Genomic DNA, 18,556 nt, shown 5'->3' on the forward strand with positions numbered 1-18,556 from the left:
TTCCTGTTGCCGTTGTGTTAAGGTGTGACTCAGAGCAGACCTCCGTCCTGCTGACCCGTGTTTGTTGTTAATTCATGTTCCAGGGTGGGGAGCGTGTCTTCATGGGGGGTCAGGCAGATGTCCGTGTTGCGTCTTTGTGGTCTTTGGTCTGTTTTCTCCATTCAGGAGGGAGGGGCCAGTCTGGATGTGACTGAGCGGCGGTCTCTGGAGTTCACTCGCCGACGTCCTTTAGCGCCACCTTCAGTCCGGTTCCACAGACTGCTGTCTTCATGTCCTGCCCCTCCCCCCTCCCCTGACCCTGTTGAGGGAGGTCAGAGGTCATCTCTGCCCTCTCTGACGCCCAGACGTTTGATTCCCCTCTTCCATTTTAGTGATGTTTGATCTGATGCTCAACATTAAGGCAGATAACTGAATCAGACACCGCGACAGATCAACGGCTGCTTCCTTAAAGAGAAGAAGAAATCTGAAACGTGACGTTCTTAGCAAACTTCAGGGTGAAGCTGAAGCTCTTCTGCTGTTTGGTGTCAGAGGAGCTTCTCTGATGAGGAACGTCACGTGATCGGAGCTTCACTTGGAACGTTGAAGAAGAATGTTTTCAGAGGTTTTATCCTCTTTTCCGTGTGTGCGTGGTCGTTGGCGTGCTGGAGAGGCGCCGCTGAGAGGATCCATCACCCAGCTTTAGCAGCACTGATCTGTTGCAGGTGTTGCAGTCTGTGGGCTGCTTTCCTCCCCGGTGTGACGAGGAGACAAAAGGAGGAGAAACGCTGCAGCTCAGAGTTCTGCCAACGTCCACCGACTGACCCAACAAGGACAGTTCAGACATCTTCCATGGACAGCAGCAGATGGACCCAGCCAGCAGATCCGCGGTCCTTTGGGATTGATGGACAAAAGTTCCTCACAAGAAGAACTGAGTCTCCTTCTGAGGAAACTTTGAGAGTAAACGCAACAAAACTAAGGGGGGGGGCATACGAAAGGGTGGTTGAATAATTTACCTTTCAGGAAACAGAGCACAGGAAGTGGATCAGTTTGGATCTTTATTTCAGATCGGGGGCTTCAGCTTTGACTCTGCTGCCCCCATGTGGACTCTGTCTGCAACAGCAGGAGAAACATGAAAACATCCCCAACATTTCTTTAGGAACTAAAACCATCCAGCAGTTACAAAAGGATGTAGTTTTAACGTTCAGATGGTCTAAAGAGAAACAGACGAATGAGTTCATGGAGGAGCCACACAGGAGGACCTCACTTTGGAGGAACGTCCTGAATCTGAGGAACATGCAGGTCTGTCCACGTTCTCCGTGCAGTTATGAGGTCTTGTAGAACTTCTGGATGATGTAATCTGACAGAGATGGAGACCAGTCTTTGGTGAGAGCCATGAGCTGCGTGAACCAGGGGTAGAAAAGCTCCCTCTGCCTCGTGGCTCCGGTGATGATGATGTTCAGCGCGGCGTCTGCTGCGGGGTACGCCGGCATGTCCGAGAACTCTCTGGGAGGCAGAAGAACAGGGAAGAATGTGAATCCCAGCCAGCCAGGCCAGGAGGCCCCACGTGGTTTAAAAGAGGGCAGAGAACGTGGGTCCAGGTGGGTTTGTCTGCAGTGTCTGTGGTGGCCCACCTGTGTTTGACCACAGTGGGGATTCAGTGGGTTAGCTCGATACGCTAGCCTGCCGACCGGTGGAAGGCGCAGCATGCTAGTTAGCTCTGCAGTAACATGCTGCCGACCTCTGCTGTAGCATGCTAGTGAGCTTCTGTACAGCGAGCTAGCATGTATTGAGCTAGCGACCTCCGCTGTCCATCAGGCGGCTGGATAGCGTAGCGAGCTAACCCACTGAGTGTCACAGGTGGGGCCACCGTAGAAACCCAAACCCATTTGGGGTCCACATTTCTGCCCATCTGCTGGCTGGTATGTTACCCCCCCTCCTCCCCTCGCTGCCGCCGCACACATACCTGACTTTCTCCATGGCGGACGCCGTGTCGATGAGCCCCAGCGTGCAGATGGAGATGGACACGTTGCTCTTCTTCATGGCCAGCTCGTGATGCAGAGACCCGAAGAACCCGTTCAGGGCAAACTTGGTCGAAGTGTACGGAGCCACGTAGGGAGTGCTGAGTCTACCTGTGAGAAAAGGTGAGACGTCTGAGTGAAGCTCCGGGACCGACGGAGGGTTTAAATGTGAGAAATGTGTTTACCGCATAAAGAAGAGACGACCACCAAAGCTCCTCTGGTCTGCTCCAGGAAGGGCAGAGCTCTCCCAGCCATCTGGACGTAGCTGTGGAAGTTGATCTTCACACAGACACAACATCAGGACGGCCCCCCGGCCCCCACGGCCCCCCAGGCGCTCACTCACCTTCATGAGCTGCTGGACCTCTTTATGATCTCCATCCCACATCTTGAGGTCGATGGAGCCGATGTGGTTCAGAACCAGGAAGTCCAGACCTCCCAGGGTCTCCAGAGCAGAATCCACCACCCTGTCCGGGTCTGAGTCCGTGCTCATGTCTGCTGCTATGGAAACCGCTTTCTGAGCCCCCAGACGGAGACACTCCTCCACCACCTGAGAGACCGACAGCGATCAAACAGGATCAGCGTCTGAAATCCTGAAGAATCCTGACAACAACTGAGGCTTCATGTGACAACGTCGACATATATAAATGTACACGCTTATCTTAAGGTCCAGGCGAATCCTGGGTCCTGATTGGCTGCTTTACAAAGTGACAGTGGACATCAATGAGTCGTGACAACGGGCCGCTCTAAGAATGAAATACGATGTGAAAAAACGATCTAACAAAAAACAAACAAGAATAAAGTGTTAAAAATCGATCGAATATTTTTTTGTGAGTGACCATATTATAAGCAGGATAATGCCAGACGAAGTGAGCATTATCACTTCAATTATCAACAGAGCAGAAGATCGTTAGCCTTAATAAATATTAACACCTTAATTTATTCAAATTAATAACGTGTTAACAACGACAGCCCTAGTTTATGACCAATGTTATGATTAATGAATAAAGTAAATCGTTTGTTTATTGATCCACATGATCAGAGTTAATGTTGGATTTTTCTTCAATCAAAGTGATCAAGGAAACGACTGTTTCTTTGGAACAAACTTTAGCTTCATCATCGGGACAAAAACGAGCAGAAGAGGAGAACTTTCCTCGTAAATGATTAAATCTGTTTAAGCTTAACAAATCAATAATCGATTCATAAAAATACAGATCGATTTAGCACATAAAGCTGAAGTCTGCTAGCTTGATGCTAACGTATAATGGAATTTCCATAGGACGGCTAATGCTAACGCTAGGTCGACCTAAACACACATTCTGACTAAATGAACATCTTTGTAAACTCACAGGTACGAATTTTCCAAACTCCTTTAAGGAAATGTTTTTAAAGTAAGTATTTGTGGTGTAAACGTCGTTTTTTGTTCAGACTTTCTTCTTCTTCTGGAATAATGTGTAATGCTGCAGCGTGATCGCCACCTAGTTCTCCTTTGGAGAATCCATGTAACTGTATGATATTAACAATCTCATTATTACACAGTATGTGAACTGGATCAGATTCATGTAAATATATTCAAAACATGTAGTAGATTATTCATGTATTTCTAAACAAATGTGTCAAAATGTGTAAACTGAAAGTTGAATTAAATTGAAGAAAGAATTGAGAAATTTATTGAATTGATTCTTTCTTGAAAAAGAATCGAAAAACATTGGAATTTAATTAATTCAGGCTCTTGAGAATCGAATCGTTTCTGGAAATCATAATCGACCATAATCAGCCGGGGAGGGGGCGGTGTGTGCCGTGAAGCCACGCCCCCCCAGAGGAGAATTTACTAAAGGAGGCTTCAGATCAACATGAAAAAAGGCTTTTTAAGACATTTAGTTTGTGTGATTTTGGTTTAAAATATCATAATCACAATTAAAATACTACTGAGAACGTTTTTTTTAATAAAAAATTGTCATGGTGGATCGTAACATGACGTTTAGCGTTTTAATCTCTGGTTTGTCCTCACACAACAGCTGCAGCCGAGCGACACTGTTACCATGTAAACGTGAATCAAACAGACTCCTTCTTGTGAAAAACAACTTCTAGGTTAAAAAATGAAAGTACTGTTAGGGGCGCTGGGCGTCCCTGCTCCGGTCCCCAGCCCGGATGAAATCCCAGGTTATGTCATGAAGGACACCGGCGTGAAACTGGCAAACCGAATGTCTGATCCGTGAAAACGGATCCACTTTGGCGACCCTTGATGGGAAACGCCGAAAGGTGAAAACATTTGATTTAATATGATTTCTTTTGTAAGTGGGATTATATGGAGCTAAATTGGGGCCAATATTATTTGAAACCCAAAAAAAATTTTCAAAAAAATGTTGGTGTTTGGCCAAAAAAAGGAAGATGTCTGAAACTTTTTGTTATTCTAAAATAAACGTAATTATTTTCTGCTTCAAATGTTCCTTTTTTAAGTTTCAAAACTCAAAATGTCATTACAAAACTTTCATTTCTTTCATTTTCGATTCTGAAATTTTCAGATTTGAAAATAAAAAAAGAGAAGAAAAGATTCAAAACTTCAAAAAGAACTTGAAATTGAAACTCTGAGGCTCCGGCGCCCCGCGACCCTGAAAGGGACAAAGAGGCCAAGAAGATGAATGAACGAGTGAGTTTTGAAACCTAATAAAAATAGCAGAACATTTGAAGCTTCAAATCATTAGGTTTAGTTTTTTTCAATTTGTTTTATTTGGGTTTCAAATAATATTGGCCCTAATTTAGCTCCATAGAATCAGGCCTTTTGGGGAGTCCAGTATCAGAGGTTTTTGGCGAAGCAGGAACAGCCGTCTTCCTCCCGTTTGTGATGCCTGGACTCCTCGTCGGGCGTCATCTCCTACATGTTACGGCTCCTGTGATGAAGCTCACTGACCTGCTGCAGGACCTTCTCCCTCCGCGCTGTGATGACGATCTGGGCTCCGAAGCGAGCGTAGTGATAGGCCATCTGCTCCCCGATGCCGGTGCTGGCCCCCGTCACCAGAACTCTGGCGCCTCTGAGCGTCTCTGGGAGGAATTCAGCCGTTTTTTGTACCTTTGAATGTTTCCACTGATAACAACAGGTCCTCACATATGTGATGACACAAGTGTGCAAAGATCCGACCGCACTCATTCAGCGTGTACAACTGCACCATAAAAAGATAGCTGCTCCAGAACCTCCTGTACTGTCAGAGCAGACCTCTTGACCTCTGACCCTGAGCTCTGGTTGAGCTGGAGTGTTACAGTTGTTACGGACGCTGGTATTACCAGAGGAAAACCGACTGAACGGATGTCTGCGTGAAAGCTGTCGGTCACGTGTGCAGAAGCAGAATCGAACCGTTTCCCAGAGGGAGAGTGAACCTTCAGTGACGTTATTGTGCTCAGATGAATCCGTTCAGAGCAGAAATGTTCACCTTCTCATCCTATCAACATGTTCGAACAAAGAACCTGAATCTCCTGCTGAAGCTGCAAGAAAAGACATGAACCTCCATGAGAGCTGTCTCTGAGGTCAGGTTATCTTTATTGTCCTTGTTATGTTGCCATAGTGCACAGATCTGTGAATGGTAGATAACTCCAAATGCATGAATAAAAACAGGAAATGGCACATGAGCAGCAAACATTTATATCTAAAAACCTCACAAAGTAAAAAAGCAAGAAACAAACAGACCGTCTGCAGAATGCAGGAGCACGTGCACGTTCCTGAATGTCAGTATCCACCCTGAGCTCCAAACAAACCCCTAAAGATAAGAAGAGCTAAAGAAATAAATCAGATTTCTGCTCACCTGGATCAAAAGTGGGAGAAGTCCATTTGACAGCCACATAAAGAACACACAAACTGACGATCAGGACTTTAGTTAGAGCCATTTCAGTAAAACCTGCAGCTGATCTGACTGCTGAGTTTGTGTGGTTGTGCTGATCTGAGTTACATAACAGCTGCATTTACCCAACACTGGTTCCAGTGAAGTTCAAGGAGGTGCCACTGAATCCAGTACATGCGAGGAACGCCCCGGTTCCACGTTTTTTCTGCGTTTTGGGCGTGAACTTCACAATAGACACGCCCCCTTTAAAAAAACACGTTTTCCTTTTTCAGCTTATTTTTAAACTCTCTTATATTAATACAAATATTTACCAGTGATTTAAAGAGTTTTGTTTTTATTTTTTACGTGATAAAGTGAGGAGGGACGAAAGTGTTGCTTTGAAGCGGAGTCAGCTTTCCTCTAACTTTATTAACACAGGCGTGGTTGACAGGACAGACTCCGGCTTGCCCTTCAGTGCAGCTGCTGAGTTTGACTCCTTTCAGAAACTATCGATCACTGTCCGGACTTCGGGGATCAATCGGTCAGCTGTGGGTCATGGCGGCAAAGCTTTTGCCTGTAGTCAAGTTAGTATCATTTTATTCTGTAAAAGTTCGCAGAGGTGATGCGAAATGCGGGATTAGCCGACTAGCTAGCTAGCTAGCCGAAGCTAACACAAGTTCGTTTGTTTCGTGTTCTTATTTAGAAAACTCCTTCATTTCAAATATTTGTTGTTTTCTGTGTATGTGTGTCCACAGACGGTTGATTGTTTATTAGATTGCTCAGTTTTAGCTGCGCGCGTGCTGACAGCTTTCTAACGTCAAACTCCTGATATTTGGTGGTGTGTTCATCCCCGTCTCAACGATCTTTGATGACGCTCTGCTCACCTGCAGACTCGCCACTAAGGTGGGCATAGCGGGAGGGGCCGTGTACGTGGCCTACGACTCCGGGCTGCTGGGGGGCAGCGAGCAGGGCTCCGAGGCCCTGCAGAAGGCCAGAGCCGCGGTCCCCCCCGCCATCGAGGAGTGGATGAAGTACTTCGGCCTGCAGGTATGACTGGGGAGTGAGACCTCCTTGTGTTTGTGTGGTCCTCCTCCTGAGGGTGAAGAGGACGGTTGGAGTCAGCCCTCCTCATGAATGCATCTCTTCATGTCTCCATCATCAGACTCAGCTTCCAACCATCCCGAACATCGAATTCTCTCCGGTCCAGGCCTGGAACTCTGGTAAGAGCTGACAGACATTCTTTTGGCTCCAACAGAGATGCAGTTTGTCTTTCAGAAGTTAGATGTAACGTGTTTTAGTGAACACTCAAATCTAATTTAATGCCGTGCGTACAGAGATAAAGAAACAGCTGGAGTCTGCAGTTTTTCTCTACACATGAGATTCAGTCACTATGAATCCAAAGTTTCAAGTCCAGTTTACTGCTAATGGGTTTCCACGAGCATGAGCGCATTAGCCAGCTGAGGTTAAACAGTTTACCGCCAGTTGACCTTATGACATCACGCATCCTAGAAATGCTTTTCTTTTATTTTAGAGACAGGAAGTCACATCGGTTGAGGAGAAAAAATGAAACCAGAAATTAGGAGTGTAAACAGATGGATGATGGGAAGTGGGATCACTCCGCACCAACGATCCCACATGAACTCCTGCCGCTCTGCAGAAAATACCTCCAAGAAAACGACCCAGGTTTTATGCTTTAGGCTAAAAATGACATCATGATCATGAAAATTCCTCTGGGATCGATTTGGAGAAAGTGGGACTCTTAACCCTTTAACTGCCTGGCCAGCAAACGGTGGGAAAACATGTGATTGTGTGTGTTACTCCCCAAGGTACGGAGCCCTAAAGGGACCCTGAGGACAAAACTTTTCAAAGAAATTGAAGTCAAAATTATTCTAACTGATGCACACCAGAAACTAACAGAAAAAACATTATTTTTCCTAAAGATTAAAGTAAAAGAAAATCTGGATAGTAACTGATGTGCACCAGTTAGTAACTAGGATTTTCTTTACTTCCATTTCTAGAAAAACAGATCTGCTCCAGATTTTAGCCAGAAGGTTTTTTTTTCTTTAAAAAAAAAGTTAAACCAAAAAGTTTCAGATTAGTAACTGGTGCTCACCAGTTACTAATCGGAAACTTTTTGGGAGAAAAACCAAAGTTTTTTACTTCAATTGATTAATTTTTTAAACTTCGATGTCCCTTTAGGGCTCCGTGAAAGACAATAAGCCGCAGTTAGAGGATTAAGACGATTTTTCAGTTCAGTCAAATCAAGAGTTTTAAGGACCTGCAGCCGCTCTGGTTTGCGTCTTGATTCAGTTTCGCTGAAGTTGGTCTCATGAAACCTGAAAACAGTTTTCTCCCTGCAGGAGTGCGGTGGTCCATTTCCAGGCTCTCTGAAGCTCCAACCAAAGCAGGAGAAATGACGACTCAGGGGGTTCAGTATGTGAGGGAGCTCCTCAAGTGAACTGGACCCCCCATGACCCCCTGTGTTAGTTTGACTTTTGCACTGGACGGCTCAGATCGCCTCCTCCCTCCCAGAGCAGGACGATGGTAACATCACTCATGTTTCAGCCGCCGAGGCATGTGATGAAGACTGTGATGAATCTGAGATGAAGCTTTTCTTTGAGTAAAGCCGCTTATTTAAATCAGCAGTTTGTTCTCAGTCTAAATGTTCAGAAGTTGTAAATGTTCTGCTCTCTGAAAAAAACACACCGTCAAATGCACAAAAAACTTTATTGTTCCATAACATTGACACAAAACAGAGGAAACCAAAGCGTTCGCTGAGCGTCAGCCAGAACCTCCAGGGCTCCCGGCTCTGATCCGTAGTGTCTGTTCTGATTCAAATCTGTCTCCACATGTAGAAATAAAGTCTCTAAACTTTAGGCACTCTTTCACTGTTTCATGCAATTTGAGGAGAGATCCAGAAGTAAAGAACTACAGTTTGGGTTAATGAAATCACTTCTGCAAGCAGATGTAAGAACACGAGGACGTTTCTGCTGTGTTAGGTTGCCATGGTTACGACAGAAGCTGTGATGATCCTTTAGAGAATGTGCAGCACGCTCTCCTTTCTTCATTTAAAGCATTTTTTCAAACAAAAGAAAGTGTCTACTCTAGGAATCGAGTTCCTCCTTTACTTGAATATGTAAACGTTACACAATAAAGTGCTCCTCACAATACGACAGTGAGAGAATACAACCGATAAGATGCATTTCCATCAAACTAGCGGCGCAGCTTTTCCTGACGCCGTCGTGCGGCTTTCAGACCGGTTCTGACGGGCCAGAAGGCACTTTGATGATGTGCATGTTCACATTCATGTGGGGCGCAGATGGGCGTCGGCTCCGTGTGCCGCCGCACGCCGGCGAGAAGCTCGTCAGATCCAAACGCAGCTTCACGAATCAGAGCGACGCGTGTCAGGTTTGGAGAATACGAGGGTAATGACCATCTATCACCAGGGTTGTGGGGGGGGGCTTTGATTCAGAGCTCGTGTCTTTTCAAAAGCCACAAAAAAGTGCAGAATTTATTCCATGAACGACGAAAGCAAAGAAACCACAACTGAAAACGGCGAGCTGAAACGGAGCTTCTGAAGAACGCAGAGCCTCACAGACGAAGAAAAGCAAGTTTAACAGAGCTTGTGCAGCCGTGCACGGCTGCGTGCACTCTTTGAAACAGTAAAAGGTGTCAGCTGGAACGGCTGGAACAGCAGGAGCTGACCTGAAGTGTCCGTCCGCTCAGTTGGTCTTGACCAGGTCATAAACGTGAATGTGAAAGTCATCGTCGTACTTGATGTAGTACACGGAGGGCTTGGCGGGAACCTGGTAAATGACCAACCCCGTCCTCTTCACGCCTTTGTCGGTGACGTACTCCACCTGCTTCCCCACCAGACTCTCCGTCTCCTCTCCGGGTTTCCGGTCCGCCGGCAGCAGGTGTTTGTTTTCTGAGGGACGACAGAGAAGGTCAGAAGAAACGCTCCTCCGACGGTCTGACGCTGACAAACGTCTGTTTTCTATTTTCTGAGGATGAGAGGCTGTAATCCCACTGAGGAGATGACAGAAATCTCTGAGAACTTTTAAATATTTAAAATAATCGTTATCCGCCTTTCCTGGGGATTTATGATCCCTTCGGCTTGCCGTACGCTGGTCCCCCGACGGCGCGTTCCTGTTAGCAGCAGCTGCTGCTGTGGCGGATCCTATCCGGGAGATTGTCTGAATCCGGACATGGAGACGTGTACGGATGCTTTTATTCTGCTTTGACAGAAGCTCCTCCCACACGCGGCGGGAGCTTCAGTCCAACAGTTTTGGAGAACTGTCCAGCAGCTACTTTAGTGCTTGTTAAAACACAGATGATTTACATGAATTTGACTCAAAGAGCATTCGATGTGAACGGACAAATGATATGAATACTGCGAGTGCACAGGGGATGGGGGGGTGGGGGTGGTCAGCGGTACACGTGCGTTCCTGAACCGTGGCTTGTGATCGTTACACGCCTAGTTTGAAATATTATTATTATGAATAAAAGCTGGCTCAGAAGATCATCTCTTTCTATGCAGCATCTTTGTTTCCAAAGGAAGTCATTATTTCTTCTTCTACAGCCGTTTCCTGTATCTCAGACACTCGTGAGAACGTCCGAATGATTGATTCCAAACAAACAGGTAAACGTTTGTTCTAATCAGGTCAAGTACACGGTTTATATCTGATCTTTGATCTGATCGAGGTCATTTTGTAACCACACCTGCTGATGAGATCTACATCTGGGGTCTCCAACCCCGATCCTCAAGGGCTACCGGCTGCTTGCTCAGTAATGGCTGCTCACCTGGATCAGGTGTGTTCAGTCAACCAGAAACTGGGCTGATTCAATCCAGCTGACCAGCATCTCCTGAAGCAGAGTCAGCTGCAGATCAATCAGCCGGTAGCCCTTGAGGATCGGGGTTGGAGACCCCAGATCTAAACGCATAAATAACACCAGTGTGAAGAAGATCTCAGAAGTTTCCACACCTGTCAGGTAAGTCTGGTTATTTCTGGGTTTTTCTAAACGTTTACGTTTTTTCTTCTTGTTTTGGACAAAAATCCGTCTGAAACACGACGACTGAATCAGCTTCGTTAAACACGCCGGTTCCGTCACGGCTCAGAGAAGGATTGGATCAGAACTTGAAAGGTTTGTGCGGCGTACCTGCTTCAGGTAGGATCCTCAGGTCTCCTTCGGCGTAGTCGTCCCACAGCTGGTACATGTACAGAACCGGGTCCTTCTCGTACGTGATGTAGTACCAGTTGGTCATGACGGGCGCTCTGGACAGAACCATCCCTCTCCACTCGTTCTTCTCTCCATCCTCCTTCTCGAACAGATGCTCCACCGCTTTGCCCACCAGCTCCTCCACCCCGAGGGGCATCTTGATCTTGTTGTTCACTGTGGAGACACTCGACACCTCAGACGGCCGCAGACGCCGAACCGGGCAGGAAACGGCGCCGCGGACTCACCGACTTGTTCCGGTAGGACCTGCAGGTTGGAGACCCGCTCGTCTTTGAAGAGCTCGATGCCGTAGACGCAGTCGAAGCCGTCGTACTTCACCATGAAGAGGGAGGGGCTGACGCTCAGCCGGTCCAGCACCGTTCCTTTCCACTTGCTGTGGTTCCCGCGCTCTCGCCAGTTGTGCTGGATGCGCAGGCCCAGGATGCAGCTGGGGTCCAGAGGCGGCGTCTCGCTCAGTTCCCCGCTGCTGCGCTTCCTGCACGAGTCGGGTCGGAGCGCAGGTCAGAGAGCGGTCGGCCAATAGCAGCTCAGCGTTCTGACCTGGAGCCTCGGGTTCTAGAAACTCTTCACGCCGTTGAAGCGGTTTTAACAAAAACACAGAACGACTTCGATGCTTCTCTACATGCTCTGTGGTCACATGACCAGCCCGCAGACTGCTCCACGTTTTCACTGATTCTCCTGGTTCTACGGGTCAAAGGGAAGTTCTTCTCATCAGGTCCGGATGATCTGATCTTGACCTGAGTGAACCACAGGACCCCCCCTCAGTTCTGGATAAATCTAGAACAGGAATAGGGAACTCCAGGCCTCGAGGCCCGCAGTGTCTGCATGATTTCCAGGTCTCCAAGCCATGCTTATGACTGATTACCTGGTCCAGGTGTGTCCAGCCAATTGGAACATACCAGAGCAGGTATGTTGGAAAACATGGAGGAGTACGGCCCTCGAGGCCTGGAGTTGCCTGTCGCTGTTCTAGAACCTTCATATCAAATACAGTAGATTGGTGAAAACAGAGCTTCACTAGAGATGACACGCGGGCTTTACTATCGTCCAAGATACGTAAAGAGCGACGCCATATTGGACCGGTACAAAAACAAAGAGACACGGTTTAGCAGAACCAGTAAAATGACCATAAAATGATTCGTTTTGGTCCGATTTTAAAAAGGAAAAACTCTGATCATCAGAAAAATAATTCCCAGGTCATGGTAATAATGTTGCAGCAATTTAACGACATTTAAACTTTTTAATAAATATTATATAGGAAACCCAAAGCACACCTGATGCATGGTTGTGATTTTATTCTAATCTACACACAGACCAACATTTACACAAACAGTTGGACTCCTCGGTCTGTGTTTATAGACGGATCGGTGGGTCGCCAACATCGCCGTAGACCGCTAGCGCCTGTTATTCATGAGCCGGTCCGCGTGACTCCAGCTCAGTGTGACACGGTCACACGGCTGACCGGGGCGGGACTTATTATACAGCCGGAGCCGATCGCAGCGCCGCGGGGTAAATCCATCCGGCGTGGTGGTGATGCTGGGCTGGATCCACCCAGCCTCGATCAGAAAGACTCGGGGACCAACACGACAGCGGGGAGGCGGTCTTTCATATGACATGTCCCGGTCCGCCCACCAGACGGAGGTTCAGCGCTGATGGACTCGTCCCTCGTCACTACTGAGGAAACCCTGGTTAGTTTATTTCTCTCCTCTTAGTAATCCGATTACCAGCAGGTCGTCTGACCTGATCTGAGGTCTAACACACATACAAATACCACCAGCTCAGTGACCTTGTGGTAGAGTGTCCGCCGTGAGAGTGGAAGGTCGTGGGTTCAAATCCCGAGTCAGACCAAAGACTCTAAAAATGGACCCAGTTCCTCCCTGCTGGACACTCAGCACTAAGGAGTCGGACTGGAGGGTTAAACCACCAAATGTTTCCCGACCGCGGCTGTGTCTGCAGCTCACCGCTCCCCCAGGGGAGGGGTCAAATGCAGAGAACAAATTTCACACACTGAGGTGCGTGAGAAATAGTGGGACTTTGGCTGACTTTAACTATACCACCATCATCCTCCATAAAACTAAAAGATCGGTGGTCCTGCCAGAAGACCTGGAACCAGTGAGAAGTCTAAAGCTGCCATTGACTTTGAATCGACTACAAGATCATCCTAAACGTTCACTATTGAGCGTAAACTCACTAGATCTTGTTCAAATGTTTTCTAGAAGTCGTCCTTCATCAGCTGACAGCAATCATTTACCAGTGAGAAGTCCCATTCTAGTTTTTCTAGCTCTGTTTGTACAATTGTAACACAGCAGTAAACAGACATCTATACCATTCCAAGATGGCGTCCAAATTTGCATACGCAACAAGCTAGCATGTCACCTCTAGCGATATATAACTCATTGTTTGAAAATCCCACCTGCTGTGCACCTCACCAACAGGCCACGCCCTCTATTTTCATTGAGGTTTTTTTTTTTGTTAAAGTTAACATCAGAGATCTGACATTATAGATTAACCAGGGGAGTCCAAATCCAGGCCTCGAGGGCCGGCGTCCTGCATGTTTTCCAACCAACCTGTAATTGAACCTCCTCATTGGCTAAACACACCTGATCCAGGTAATCAACAGCACATCAATCAGAATGTCGGGATATTGAGCAAGAGGCCTTGAGGACTGAATTTGGACACCCCTAGAAGCAGGGACGAGCAACTCCAGGCCTCGAGGCTCGCATTCCTGGTGGTTTTTCAACATGAAAGGCTCTGGTGTGTTCTAATTGGCTGGACACATCTGAACCAGGTAATCAGTCATTAAAGGTGGAAACCCTGCAGACACTGTGGCCCTCGAGGCCTGGAGTGCCAATCCCTGACTGTCAGACTTGGATTTCCCCCGGTGGGATTGATATCTTGATTGATTGATTTGGTAAATGTATCTAAAATATTCCCCAAGTGTTTATTTATATTATTTTGTTTGTATGTTAATGTTAGAAATGAGCATCTTTTTGGTGTAATCACATTTGGATGTCAGATTAATGGATTTTCCGGAGGATTTCTGCACCGTTTACATCATACATTCTGACCAGACGACAGTTTCTAGTGACTGAAGCATCAGTGAAGCAGTGAGGGCTTCATGAAGCAGCATCACGTGACATTCCCGCCCTGTCGCAACGTACCTGCCCCTTTTCTTGGACATGCCTCCAGGTGTTCAGCGGGTAACTGCGGGAGGAAACACAGGGAAACGTCACTGCCTACGTCAGCGCGGGACTGACACCTCAAACGACCAATCAGCGGCAGGCAGCGACGTCATCTCAGACGGTGAGAAAAATGCAGAGGTCACAGGTATTTACGGTTACCGTAAACAGTCCGGGACTGTCGTCGTTACTCTGAGGCGGAGAAACCCGAGTTTCCCGCCCAGAGGAAGATTCCTAGTAAAAAATCAAACATGTCCGACATGATGAACCAACAACTGCAGCGGCAGCCCGCTCTTCCCGGGCTCGGTTCATCCACTACAGCAGATTAACGTCATCTGTCCGGTTTCCCTCCGAATGCAGATGTTGTTGGCTCTCGGAAACGGAGGCCGTCAACATGTCCGCCGCGACCTACAACCGGCGGCGGTTCCTTCACGGTCCCCCGCTCCTCCGGAGGGAACACCGTTTATTTACCTTCAGTCTGCGCTCATCTCTGCTCCCGGTGTGTCGGTGGACAAACGTTACCGCACAGCGACGGGACCCGCCGCTGGAAGTCTCGCGAAACCTGCGGAAAACACATACATCATATGAAACTACAATTCCCATCAGGACTTCGGTTGCTATGGGAGTCGAAACTAACGTAATCAGGCGCGCGCGTGGAATTGTGGGTATTGAAGTCATATCTTTCACTTTACCGGTTTGTCTGTTTTCTTTGTTTCACACATTATACACATACTTTTATTTATAAAAACTGAAATAAAAAATAAAAGAAAATAAATTCTATTTGACTTTTGTATTTATTGTCTGTATTTACACATCACGTAACTCATGTTTATTAATAAAGTAATACAAAAAGAGGTAGAAAACAATAAAATGCATGTAGAGCAGATTCCAGCAGACGGTGCCAGAGCGTTACCGTTTACTTTAAAGATTCATTGTTTTTCTGAAGTTCATGTCTGTTTTCTGAGTCAAAACGTATTTTTTCAGTCATTAATCAAAACTTTTTTTAAACGTTTGTCTTTTTCCCTGTAGAACATTAACTCGTTGGTGCAATTGGCACTAAAATGAGAACAAAAGCCACAGTTTTGACAAAAAAACAAAAAAATCTTCACTTTTAAAATGTATATTTATATAGTTTTTTTTTTTTAATTAAAGCATGTTTTTGTCCAGATTCCATGTTGGTTTCTCCTTAAAGTAGATTAACGTGACTCATGGTTCGGTCCTTCTGTCACGTCTTTCAGCCCTTTGTGGCCCATGGATCAAACGGTTCGTCCAGCCCTGATTTAGACTGTCAGAGCGTTGAATTCCTCAGTAAACTTCTACACAGCAGGACTTTTCAATGTGACATCTGAGTAAACAAATGATTTCTAGTCTGTAAAGACCAGAGGTCTGCAACCTGCAGCTCGAGAGCCACACGTCGGTCCTTCATCTCTCCATGGTGGATCCTTGTCCAAACATAAAATAAGTCATGAGACTGCTGACCCCGCCATGTCGACCGTCTGAGTCAGCAGCTCCCCTAAAGAAAACAAATAAACAAAGCCCACAAACCAAGACTACCAACCCCAAACTAAAATAACCAAACCCAGCAGTGTAAGACTGCTGAGGACAAAGAGGGAAAAGAACAAACATAAATATAAGAAAAATAAAATGCCATTTTTTTAAAGTAAGGATTACTAAATTAGAATTTATTTAATTTATATTAGTTAAATGTATAAACTGATGTCTGAGGTTCACATAGATGGTAAACTCTGTAGGTTTTTACATCCTGTTGACCTGAAGACGTCTTGTTTGTTCAACTCTACCAACAGAATGAAAACTTTGGTAAAATGTTTGATCTTTATGAGTTAAAAGCACATATTATCTTATGCTGAACAACATTGGTTATTAGCTGCATTGAGACGATCCTGTTTGGCACAGAGCAGCTTTTATTTTGAAAAGAAGTTATTTGAGCTTCTGTTAAACATAAACAAATACTAACATTTTGAGAGATGCTAGTTTCTTTTTATATCTTTGCTTTTGTTTGTGCCAAAAATAGACATAATTGATATTTATTATTAAAAAAGAAGGTCATCCAAATGTCTTAAAGACTAAAGTTAGACTGTGCGGCTCCTTCTACGTTCTGATCAGTAGAAAACGAAGCCAAAAGGCTCTTTTACTGTGAAAGGTTGCTGACTCCTGGTCTAGGGGAACTTTTGAACTATTTTCTGAACTTCAGGGATTGATCAGCTGTAATTATGGATAAATGAAGGAAGACTTGAAATAGATCTGAACACATTGAAAAAGCTAAAGAGTCTGTCTTTCCCACTAGAAACATAAAAACAAACATGAGCTCGACGAAGATTTATTTTTGCTTTAGTAACAATTCATAACTGTCATTAATTCATTTTTGATAAACAAGTCTAACATAAAGAGAAGGTGTTTCTCCAACCATTAAAACAACTCTTTTAAAGCAGCGTTTATCTGGCTGAAGAACGGAGGAGCAGGAAACGCATCAGAGGAAAATCTTAGATTTATTTAAAATGAATTTTTCTTTCTTTTATTTCCAAATCTTTATTGTTGAGCAAAAATCTGGATTATTTCTGACAATAGAATCAGAGTAAATAAACACACCAATAGAACATGACGTTGGAGTGAGGTCCGTCTTCCACAGACGTCCTGAATCTGAGGAACATGCAGGTCTGTCCACGTTCTCCGTGCAGTTATGAGGTCTTGTAGAACTTCTGGATGATGTAATCTGACAGAGATGGAGACCAGTCTTTGGTGAGAGCCATGAGCTGCGTGAACCAGGGGTAGAAAAGCTCCCTCTGCCTCGTGGCTCCGGTGATGATGATGTTCAGCGCGGCGTCTGCTGCGGGGTACGCCGGCATGTCCGAGAACTCCCTGGAAAACAGGAAGTCTTCTTCTTTCCACATATTCACACAGTTAAATGGAGTTCTACGGACTGACAAACCTGACGTGCTTCATGGCGGACGCCGTGTCGATGAGCCCCAGCGTGCAGATGGAGATGGACACGTTGCTCTTCTTCATGGCCAGCTCGTGATGCAGAGACCCGAAGAACCCGTTCAGGGCAAACTTGGTCGAAGTGTACGGAGCCACGTAGGGAGTGCTGAGTCTACCTGTGAGGAAAGGTGAGACGTCTGAGTGAAGCCAGAGGCGTGTCCAGGACAACGACCTGATTCACTATCAGGAGATCAAACTCCAGAAGTTTACGTCCTTAACTTGATTTATCCAATGAAGAGTTGGCGAATAATTAAACTAGAGTAAAATGGAGTTAAAGTCTCTTCTGATCTGTTTTCACAGTGTTCCCAGAGGTTGGTTTCATTATGATTGAACTCCTTATCTAGAGTAAAAAAAAAGAAAAAGAAATGTCATTTTCTAGGACATAGTTTCTGCAGAGCGGCAGGAGTTCATTAGTACAGAGGGGCAGAAGTTTCCCACTTAACCCTTTCACTTCCTGCTCAACCAAATGGTGGGGCACATTTACAAAACATGTTTTAAAAATATGGATTTCCCGAAAATTGAAGTAAAAATATACACATTTCTGTTTTGTGACTGGTGCGCACCATATAGTGACCAAAAAAATTAAATTTCACTTTTTTTTCCTTAAATTTCGATGTCATAAACAGCATGAAAAAAAATGGTTGACTTTTTTTGGGGGGGGTCGTAAAAGAGTTAAAAAGATGAAAGAGACCCGTAGTTTTCTTCAAAGCAATACCTCAACTATGAAAGACAGAATAAGAAAAATCACAATGTCTCATTTTTAAAAAAATTATTAGTAAATTATGGTGGAAAATAAGTATTTGGTCAATAACAAAAGTTCTTCTAAATACTTTGTTATGAAACATTTGTTGGTAATGACGGCAGTCAAACATTTTCTGTGGGTCTTCACAAACTGTTGAAGGTATTTTGGTCCATTCCTCCATCAGATCTCCTCTAGAGCAGAGATGTTTTGGTCCATTCCTCCATCAGATCTCCTCTAGAGCAGAGATGTTTTGGTCCATTCCTCCTGTAGATCTCCTCTAGAGCAGTGATGTTTTGGTCCATTACCCGGCAGTGTTTGGGCTGGTTGTCATGGTGACAGACTCAGCTACGTTTCATCTTCAGTGCTGATGGACGGAGGTTTTCCCTCAGAATCTGACCATACATGGTTCCATTCCTTCTTTCCTTTACACGGATCAGTCGTCCTGGTCTCTTGGTGGAAAACAGCCCAAACCATGATGTTTCCACCGCCATGCTTTACAGTGGGGATGATGTTCTCCTTTCTCCTCCAAACAGAGTTCTTACCAGAAGTTCTGTTGTGGTTTCCTCTGACCATCGGACATTCTCCAATCGTCTTGTG

The 18,556-nt window shown here is 45.6% G+C and overlaps 4 protein-coding genes across 6 annotated transcripts in view; 1 reads left to right on the forward strand and 3 right to left on the reverse strand.

Moving 5' to 3' along the window:
- Nucleotides 1–1,016: 1,016 nt before the first annotated feature.
- Nucleotides 1,017–5,985, reverse strand: LOC112140958 (hydroxysteroid 11-beta-dehydrogenase 1-like protein). The gene is made up of 6 exons (XM_024263990.2): nucleotides 5,792–5,985; nucleotides 4,906–5,036; nucleotides 2,341–2,544; nucleotides 2,183–2,276; nucleotides 1,943–2,108; nucleotides 1,017–1,482 (listed from the first exon to the last, which is right to left on the reverse strand). Exons 1-6 carry the CDS (start codon nucleotides 5,946–5,948, stop codon nucleotides 1,302–1,304), a joined length of 933 nt encoding a protein of 310 aa, XP_024119758.1. The 5' UTR covers nucleotides 5,949–5,985; the 3' UTR covers nucleotides 1,017–1,301.
- Nucleotides 5,986–6,126: 141 nt separating this feature from the next.
- Nucleotides 6,127–8,448, forward strand: micos13 (mitochondrial contact site and cristae organizing system subunit 13). Its single transcript, XM_024263996.2, has 4 exons — nucleotides 6,127–6,390; nucleotides 6,697–6,853; nucleotides 6,969–7,026; nucleotides 8,167–8,448. Exons 1-4 carry the CDS (start codon nucleotides 6,362–6,364, stop codon nucleotides 8,262–8,264), a joined length of 342 nt encoding a protein of 113 aa, XP_024119764.1. The 5' UTR covers nucleotides 6,127–6,361; the 3' UTR covers nucleotides 8,265–8,448.
- Nucleotides 8,449–8,519: 71 nt separating this feature from the next.
- LOC112140960 (spindlin-W) lies at nucleotides 8,520–14,834 on the reverse strand. Of its 3 annotated transcripts, none has more exons than XM_024263993.2 (5): nucleotides 14,692–14,834; nucleotides 14,203–14,245; nucleotides 11,272–11,519; nucleotides 10,967–11,200; nucleotides 9,439–9,734 (listed from the first exon to the last, which is right to left on the reverse strand). In XM_024263993.2, exons 2-5 carry the CDS (start codon nucleotides 14,220–14,222, stop codon nucleotides 9,529–9,531), a joined length of 708 nt encoding a protein of 235 aa, XP_024119761.1. In that variant the 5' UTR covers nucleotides 14,223–14,245; nucleotides 14,692–14,834; the 3' UTR covers nucleotides 9,439–9,528. The 3 variants fall into 3 exon arrangements, with proteins under 3 accessions (XP_024119762.1, XP_024119761.1, XP_024119763.1); XM_024263995.2 differs by lacking the exon at nucleotides 14,692–14,834 and adding an exon at nucleotides 14,383–14,685; XM_024263994.2 differs by lacking the exon at nucleotides 14,692–14,834 and having other exon boundaries at nucleotides 8,520–9,734; nucleotides 14,203–14,247.
- Nucleotides 14,835–16,847: 2,013 nt separating this feature from the next.
- LOC112140963 (hydroxysteroid 11-beta-dehydrogenase 1-like protein) overlaps nucleotides 16,848–18,556 on the reverse strand; it is a gene marked incomplete at its 5' end in the record, with an annotated part of 3,235 nt that continues 1,526 nt past the window's right edge. Inside the window, 2 exons of the mRNA XM_024263997.2 lie at nucleotides 16,848–17,097; nucleotides 17,168–17,333. Coding sequence (XP_024119765.2) covers nucleotides 16,917–17,097; nucleotides 17,168–17,333 — 347 coding nt within the window. The remainder of the gene's footprint in view (nucleotides 17,098–17,167; nucleotides 17,334–18,556) is intronic.

Source organism: Oryzias melastigma, linkage group LG15 (genome assembly GCF_002922805.2).
Source record: "Oryzias melastigma strain HK-1 linkage group LG15, ASM292280v2, whole genome shotgun sequence".
Classification (NCBI taxonomy): domain Eukaryota; kingdom Metazoa; phylum Chordata; class Actinopteri; order Beloniformes; family Adrianichthyidae; genus Oryzias; species Oryzias melastigma.

Bases quoted from the DNA above. Each gene is read 5' to 3' on its own strand.
- LOC112140960 (XM_024263994.2), bottom strand. From the start codon at position 14,222: ATGTCCAAGAAAAGGGGCAG. The intron at 11,201-11,271 runs GTGAGTCCGCGG...GTGTCTCCACAG, and splicing joins GGTCCTACCGGAACAAGTCG to TGAACAACAAGATCAAGATG. The intron at 9,735-10,966 runs GTACGCCGCACA...GTCGTCCCTCAG, and splicing joins GAGGATCCTACCTGAAGCAG to AAAACAAACACCTGCTGCCG.
- micos13 (XM_024263996.2), top strand. From the start codon at position 6,362: ATGGCGGCAAAGCTTTTGCCTGTAGTCAA. The intron at 6,391-6,696 runs GTTAGTATCATT...GCTCACCTGCAG, and splicing joins AAGCTTTTGCCTGTAGTCAA to ACTCGCCACTAAGGTGGGCA. The intron at 6,854-6,968 runs GTATGACTGGGG...CTCCATCATCAG, and splicing joins TGAAGTACTTCGGCCTGCAG to ACTCAGCTTCCAACCATCCC.
- LOC112140958 (XM_024263990.2), bottom strand. From the start codon at position 5,948: ATGCAGCTGTTATGTAACTCAGATCAGCACAACCACACAAACTCAGCA. The intron at 5,037-5,791 runs GTGAGCAGAAAT...AATTCCTCCCAG, and splicing joins TTCTCCCACTTTTGATCCAG to AGACGCTCAGAGGCGCCAGA. The intron at 1,483-1,942 runs GTATGTGTGCGG...TCTGCCTCCCAG, and splicing joins TCCGCCATGGAGAAAGTCAG to AGAGTTCTCGGACATGCCGG.